At 43.0% G+C, this 8,315-nt stretch overlaps 1 protein-coding gene across 6 annotated transcripts; it reads right to left on the reverse strand.

The window, feature by feature from the left end:
• Nucleotides 1-542: 542 nt before the first annotated feature.
• On the reverse strand, nt 543-6,045 carry LOC117848213 (uncharacterized). 6 transcript variants are annotated; one of them, XM_034729543.2, is made up of 12 exons: nt 5,493-6,045; nt 5,003-5,146; nt 4,765-4,919; nt 4,003-4,278; nt 3,782-3,906; nt 2,551-2,668; nt 2,352-2,444; nt 2,053-2,130; nt 1,589-1,676; nt 1,359-1,424; nt 890-958; nt 543-796 (listed from the first exon to the last, which is right to left on the reverse strand). In XM_034729543.2, the coding sequence occupies exons 1-11, from the start codon at nt 5,911-5,913 to the stop codon at nt 894-896; spliced, it is 1,629 nt and encodes a 542-aa protein (XP_034585434.1). In that variant the 5' UTR covers nt 5,914-6,045; the 3' UTR covers nt 543-796; nt 890-893. The 6 variants fall into 6 exon arrangements, 2 of the variants coding, with proteins under 2 accessions (XP_034585434.1, XP_034585433.1); XM_034729542.2 differs by having other exon boundaries at nt 543-816; XR_011897717.1 differs by having other exon boundaries at nt 782-796; nt 1,359-1,471.
• Nucleotides 6,046-8,315: the final 2,270 nt, after the last annotated feature.

An 8,315-nucleotide genomic window follows, 5' to 3' on the forward strand; every position in this document is an offset into this window, starting at 1 on the left:
AGTATCAAACTAATACAACCTACTCCGTATCGACTAAGTACATTCACGGGCTTGTTCGCTTCAGCTTATAAGCCGGCTGCCGAAACGGCTGATTTGTTGTGAGAGGAAAACACTGTTTGGTGGCTGATAAGCCGGCTGAATAAGCTGAAGCGAACAGGCCTAAGTGTTTAACCGCTATCTCACCTTCCTGCGCTCCTGCTAACCTCCCCATCACCGCGACTGCGAGGCTAATCTTCCTGCCCAGTAACCTTATCATTAAACCCATCTCTCACGATAACCTCATCGATAAACCCGTGGCCATTGCCAAACGTAACCTGGTACCCACCCATCTCTCGTGGTGCTCACAAGAAAGATAGAAGAGATTAAGGGTAAAAATCAGGTGATAGAAAACACCAAAATGGTATCTCATAATTCAGCTGGTACCTTTTTTTTAATATGCATATGCATCCAATTACAAAGGGTCCAAGCACCATGTAGAACCGTCACGTCAAACTAAAAGATCCACCTAACAAGCGTGTCAAGAACGTCACACAACAAAAGGATGAGCATAAAAGATGGCTTAACTAAACTTGACTCATAAATTTGTGCATTGTTGCAATGAGCATTCATAGCCTACAGGTCAATCGACAACTCTTTTTACAAAAACCTGACGGTTCACAAGTGGCTTCATCAGTGTCGACCAAACTAAGCTCACGGTTTGTCTTGCATGCACAATTGGTTAGTTTACACAAAAGATCACTTTGGTTCTAGTGCAACTACGAAATCAAGTGGTCGACTAAACCGTAGTCATCGCCAACTTCATCATCGCAGAGTACCCTGAAAGTAAAATCGTCATTGTTGGGTCAACTATGCACAGAAATAGGAATCTAGCTAGGATAACAGTACTTACATGCTCAGAAAAAATAACTTTCCATGTCACCATCTTCATCATCAGGAGTTTCACGAGATACCCTCTCTCCTAAAAGTAAAAGAAAATAGTCAATGCTTAGTTAACAGACGAACACAAAAGATAATATTTACTTGTATATTCTATGATGCATAAGAGTATACGAGTTGCCTGAATATATACAAATCAATAACTATGACTAATGCAGTCTCATCCACAAATTCTCACATTCCAAACTAATGCAGTCCCATCAATTCTCACATCTCAGACTAATGCAATCACATCAATTCTAATATCCAACGTGCTCAGGTAACATATTATACAGTGAGATGTCAATCAATGCAATCAGATAGGGAAAATACTGGATAATGACAACAACTTAGAACAGCTAAGATTCCTTATAGGAGTTTCTTCACAAAATATATAAAATGACAATTTGATGTTTAGCAACTGAAAGCAAACAAGCACTCACCTTGAATTATACCAGAATCATCGTCATCTCCCGAGGTACAATCCGCAGTAGTGACAGGATAGGTGCCTAAGCAGAAAAACCATCATGGTGGAAACAAACTTGCAAGTATCTGCCTGCACATTTCTACATAATATATGAAGCTTCTATAAAAGTCCTTGGAATCCTGATGCATAGAAATATATAATCGTATCAGGAGCAAACCTCAAACATCAAAAATGAGAGATACATACCTTCTGCAATCACTTCAACATCATCTGATACATTTACTGTCATCTTGATAGTGCCATGTTTGCCTTTCCGCGTATGAAAGATACCAATCTGTAAGTTGAAATGTATTTCTCAATGCTATGAAATTGATACCACATACAGATTTCAATCTCAGGGAAAATAGAAGATACGAAAAGAAGCTCCACGAAGCCCATTTCACGGAAATGTTCATCAAGTATATGAGACCCTTGTTATTGCAAGGTAAAATAGCAACATAAACACTCATGCAGAACTAAAACTAGTTTCTATTCTTTTAATTATATCCATATGCATGCTCCTGCCTTTTTATATTGTGAATAAATGTTTCATTATATTTGTATATTTGGGCCTCTCAATGCTTTCCCTACTTATAGCAATATTTCGTAATTAGAGATATAAAGGCGCATAAAGTAGACATTAAACCACGTCTAAGAACAACTACACTTACTGATAAATCCACAGAGGAACCAATGCTGTTTCCTTTGTCCAGATGCTTCTCGCACATATCCAACAAGAAATTCTCTAGCTGACAATAGTAATAAGAATATCGAGGTGATATAATACACATCAAATATAGTTACTATCTTATCCAATCTTTACTACTAGTAATACCCTTTTTTATTTCCATATCCTCTTTACCAGTGACACTTATTGGATCTCATCTCAGCTTTACATAAGCTTACTTGGGACTACAAACTAGCTAATGTAATACATTTGTGGGAATATAATAAACAGCACCACATTTACCTCAATCGTCGTAGATATGTTCTCTCCATTCCAAGATTTAATAATATCACCATGCCTAACACCAAGTTTCTCAGCAATCGATCCTTCAGACACCTACAGTTCAAATTGGCACTTAATTACTCAATAACATGCATAATGAAAAAAAAAATAGAGAGGCGACCATGAATCCACAAAATAAGCAACAGCATGCAATGTATACCTGTGTAACAATGAGACCATCATCGATATCACACTTGCAGGCGATGACCTCTCTATGAGGAAGGTCGAGGAGGCTAATAGCTGAAAACTTCATCCCAACGTGCAGCCGCGGTATGCAGCTATAGTAGCAAATAATTGTTTATGAGATTGGAAGAGGTATAAACATCAACATACTACCCTTTTAAACAATCTATTTTGACTAAAATGAAATATCATGTCTAAAATGCTCAAAGTTAGACTTAAAAAATCCATAAAAGATATAGCGGCGTAAGCACAAGTGCACAACAAGACCTGCCAATTTCTAAACATTTTCTCATGAACCAACAAGAGTCTTTACTCAAAAGAAAAGGAGCATAAGAAAACGTTAATGAACCAGTTTAATATTAACATATGCGGTCGTCGTAGTAGATGGAACTAACCTATCCATCCGATCTAAAACTGTTTTGAGTGGCTCACAGGGCTGAAAATTATTTCTCAGAGCTCTAAAACTATTCGGATATTCTCATGAGGAAAAGCTGAGGATGGTTAATATGCTGAACTGCAAATTAAGAGAGCTACCCATTAAATATATTAGAATCCCTGTATCTGACTCAACAGGCATCAATTATTTTGGTGGCTTATATGACAAAAGACCCAAGGACCAAGGGAGCCTTGGAAAAAAATAATACTATAATAATGAATGAATGAATGCTTACTAGTTAGTGGATTTGGAATATTGTCAGGGGTTCTAATGAAACTTGGCTGATGGGAACTTCTTAATTCCACATGCGAGGGGACATCTCAATTTTGGCAAGGGTTACCTAAAGTTAAGCATCTCTTCAAATGATGAGCGCTATTTACAAAGCTAATGATGGTAGGAGGTTGCTTCTGGGATGATGTCTGGTTAGGAGAGGTTCCTATGAAAATCAAGTTTCACGGATGGCTGGTTCATTAACTTCAGTCAGATCAAGAACAGTGGAATTCTTTAATGGCCAACCTCAGTGAGGTGCAGATTGATCTGTCCAGGGAGGATGAGGTCTTCTGAAACTTAGGCAAAAAGCAAACTTCCCATGAAAATTAAATTCCTTTGGAAAATACCACACATAAGCTACAGGCTGCCTCTTCTTTGAAGAGACGTGGGTGGAAACGTGGCCTCTTCCTTAAAAGCAGACGAAACTCTTTTCAAAAACTAACATATGCATCAAAACGGGAAAAGATAAATATGTTGGGTAACATCATATGACAATACTTACTTGAAACTCTTCCACATTTGCAGGCACCTCAATATAATAGAAGAGGGTGTAAATGCCAGTCCTGGATGACTATACATCCCAGCAACTTGTCCACCGTGGTTGATGACGGGTCCACCAATACCAAGCTAAAATGTTTTAACCACAAACATTAGAATTGTGAGCAGTAGAAGAAAACAAAGACAATATAATAAACATAGAAATCGAGGTAGATGCAATTATACCTTATTTATTCTACAGGTGATAAACATATAATGGTGGCGTTGCAACCTGCTTGGGCCCTCATATGCCACATTTCCATGATCTATTGTCAGATATCGACCCTCATCTCTTCCAAGCACAAAAACCTCTTCAGCAAACTTCAGCTCACTAGTAAATGAGGGTATCTGAGCAGATAAATCCATAGAAACCTTGAACAAAGCAAGATTGTAATGCTTGTCGTAGTGCAGCAAGTTAGCAACTACTGTAGTCGCAGCCTTATCCATGAAATGAACGCGGACCTGAAAAATTGATTGTAGAAGGTAATACATTATATTTTTCAAGAAGAAATGACAGTATTTGATCATTTTAGGACAATACATATTATTAGTAAAACTTTGTAGAGAAAGGAATAACAGTTTAAAGAGTGAAGTCCATTATTCCTCTCAACTATTATTGAGTATGAGAAACACGCCGATCTCAAATACAATAAATCAGGCAGCCCACACATTTCTGATAGAAAGTCTAGGCGGCGGCAGGGATGTTAAGAACTTTTGATGGCCCTCAGCTAACGTGGCTCGGGCTGACGTGGACAACAACTTGATCAAAACTAGCTTTACCCGATTTACAAAGGTGAAGGGCCGTTGATTAGTGTTTAAAGACTTTGAGACGACTTGGCTCAAGTTAAACACTACAATTAGAGGAATTCATCTACACAGACCCACGCTAGGTATCATTGTGAATTTGACATTGACTACTAAGACAACTAAATTTGGATGTGAACTCACCTCAGCATGGGTAGCATACTCGTCTGTTGCTGACCACTCATCAAGTGATGGAGACTTTGATTGGATCACGAGAGCAGATGTCAACACAGTTCCAATTCTATTCTCCACATCCCAATCTATGAGAAAACCAGAGGTCCGTCCCAACATTTTATCATCTGCATGTGTGCACCTATTATTGGTGAGACCAAATGACAGAAATTATCGCACAAATCTTAGATAAGTACACATGTATACATACCGATATATGATGACAAACCCACTGTGACTTTAGCAATTTGAAGAATTGAATTTGTAGCCGCCTTACGGACTGAAAGCAATCTTGGATCTACCATGCATGAAGATGGAATACGCTGGTCCAACGAAACTAACTTGAGCTGGCGATCTGTTCGGTAAAATGCACATAAATGAAAATATGAAATCAAAAGATCTTTTCTCTCCAACATGCCATGACAGGCGTAACAGCACTTGGGTGGATTTTCATGTAAAGTAAGATAGGATGGGTTCGGGTTTTCATATGAAGTAAGGAAGGCCCAGGCCAAATTCTGAAAACTTCCAGTCCATACACATCAATCCTATAGCTCAACCTGACACGTACAAGTTCCCAACTAACTAGCGGCTCTAGGAAAATTTGACATTCAGATACGAAACGAGAGCACATAAATGAAATCAAAATATCTTTTTTCTCTAACATGACATGCCAGGCGAGTAGAAGAGATCAAATAGCTTACCCAGTTTAGCAAAATATTTGGTTTTCAGCTTGCCGTGGGCCCTGACAATGGCCGGGTCGATCTCATGGAAAGGCTCCAAAATCTGTTCTCCGTAGGAATCTTCACCTAAGACGGCGCGAGGGAGTTCAGGCCAACGGAGAGGAGAGCTGGTTCCAGAGGATGCTCCGGAGGAAGCATGCCCGGCGGGTGGTGAAGCTGAGGCCGCCGCAGCCTCGGCATCCTTCTCGTCCTCGCGGCCGGTCGCCCTAGCTCTTTTCCGCCCTCTTGAGGCTCCGGGCCTTTCTCTCTTCCCCCGCTGCGACGGCGGTGGCGACGGGGCGGTCCCTGCAGGCGGTGTGGGGGAACCTGCAGGAGTCCGCCGCCGCCGCAGCCTTGACTCCCACGCCTCTCCCCCCTCCTCTTCCTTGGTGATCGGCGCCATACAGTGCGGAGATCGGTGCGGAGATCGACTCGGGGGGTGCGACAGGAGAGGAAGCGAAGGTAGGGAACCAGGGAGGGGTGTAGATTTGGGACGCTAGATATCACTTGATCATGGGACGCTAGAATCTGTCAGTTTGCTTTTGTCTTTTATGGAGGTACGCATATATGAAACAATGAAGCTCCAGCTACTTGTCATTCACTTCTCTCGGCATCTTGTTGATTAAACAATCTGTCTCTTTAAGGTTATCAATTTCAAATTATAAATCTTATTAGAGCTCTACGGTTTTGATTTTTCAGGATCACTTTATTCCATTCTATGATATAGGACTATCGTTCTTAAGGCACGTCTGGTGTCAGGCACATAAACAGAGCATAAACAGAGCTGCTGTGCGGTGCATGGTGCTATGGCCGCAGCATGCAAGTTCTTTCTAACTTTTGTTTGTCCCCCTCAATTAGTCCTTGCATTAAGTGGCACTACTCTTGAATTAATAGAATGTGTATTTCGTATCACTTTTTAACTCTAAATAGTAGTTTCATGTTAATGTCAAGTAGGTTTCTGCCTGAAGGATGACGAGAAATATTGATGTTTTTACAATTAGGTTTACCTTAATATCTTTTTGTTTTTTCATGCATAATGATTAACACTTGTATAAATAGAGGTACTGCGAGGTCTGTAAGCATATACACATCAATCAAACAAATCTTTACAACTTTGCAATTTACTTTCAAGTCGGCGACTTCGCCAAACTTTTCTTCTTTTTCACGAGTTCTTCCAAGCTAGCAGGGCTGCATCAACTTGATCTCCGGCTGGATTGTAAGTTCCGCGTTTATCGAGTAATTTTTAGGCTTTAACTTCCGTCACATCACTATTATTTCGTCTAGATTTATTCACCAAGTTATCGATATCTACTAAATCTGCAAGTTTATTCGTTTAATCTTGCTCTTTAGTTTTTATCACCACTATCCCAGTTTGGAATAAGTTTCGATCGGCTTTTACCCTGGTTTTTAATTAATCAACTGTTATACAGCCGATTAGATCTATTTCAACTGTTGTTCGCATACATCGGCTGACCTAGCCGATCGTTTTGTTCCCGTATCGGCTGCCCGGCCATTACGATTCTGTAAAGCGAATCAGAATATGAGCCGATTCGCTCTCGAATTTGACACTTGGATTACTGTAACATCCCGTCCTCCAAAGCCGCACCGCCCAGCCCTTTCGAGGGGCAGGCACGCGTACACATAGCACTCTGCTTACACTTTCATTCTCGCTTCGTGTAAAAGGGTTAACCCGAAGGTGCTATGGCTGGTTAAGAAAGGCTTATAAATTGGTTCCACCCTTGCTGATGTTATATATTGGCCAGTTCAAGCGAAACAAGCATCGGCGGGCACATAGTAGCCGATGTAGGTTTTTATTATCGGCCAGTTGAAAGGAAAGCAAGCACCAGCTGGCCCATGGAAAGAGCCGATGGAAAATATTTTTTCCAAAGAAAGCAAGTATCAGCAGCCGATGGAAGATTTTTCGGTCCGCCGATGGACAAGAAAGAAATATAAAAAAAAGAGTAGCGGATAGAAAGTCCCTGCCGAAGGACAAGAAAGAAAGAAAGAGAAAAAGAAAGGAGCAGTCGGCCGATTGGGAAAAGAACACATAAAAAAAGGAGGAGGCAGTCGGCCGATGGGCAAAGGAACGAGTGAAAGCAGTGGGCCGATGGGCAAAAAAAAAGGGAAAGAGCAGCTGATAGGAGAAGCTCTGGCCGATGGACAGAGAGTATAGATGGATATGCAGCCCGCAGCCCGATAGCCAAGCACGAAGTCCGATTTTTTAGCCCGTCCCAAGCCTAGCCCGGCCCGTACCTCTTCGGGCTCGGGCTGGCCTGGCCCGATGCCTCGTGCCGAGCGTGGGCCGTCGCCTAGGCCCGACGGGCGGCACAGCCCGGCACGAAACTAACGACCGGCCCATTACTGGCCCGTGTCTCACCCTTATCCATTCCACACTCGATCTTATCTCACCCACGGTCCACTCCCCTTCCCCGTCCGTTCCCCTTCCCCCATCCGTTCTGGCGTTCTCTGCGAATCCGCCTCCCCGGCTCCCCCGCGGCGGCCGCCTCCCCAACTCCCCCCGTTCGTTCCCCTTCCCCCGTCCGTTCTCCGTGACTCCGCCTCCCGAGCTCCCCCCTCCCCCCCGGCGGCCGCCTCCCTAGCTCCCCCCGTCCGTTCCCCTTCCTCTCCATTCTCCAACCTCCGCCTCCACCCTTCTCCTCCACGACGACGTGGGGCTGGCCGCGAAGAGCAGCCGCGGCGGCGGCGAGGGTCGAGGGGGCTGGCTGCGGGGAGCGGCGGTGTGGAGGGCCGGTGGCGGTGGCGCAGGGGGCCAGTGACGGCGAGGGGCCGGCGGCACAGCGATGG

This window comes from Setaria viridis, chromosome 3, assembly GCF_005286985.2.
Source record: "Setaria viridis chromosome 3, Setaria_viridis_v4.0, whole genome shotgun sequence".
NCBI classification, from domain to species: domain Eukaryota; kingdom Viridiplantae; phylum Streptophyta; class Magnoliopsida; order Poales; family Poaceae; genus Setaria; species Setaria viridis.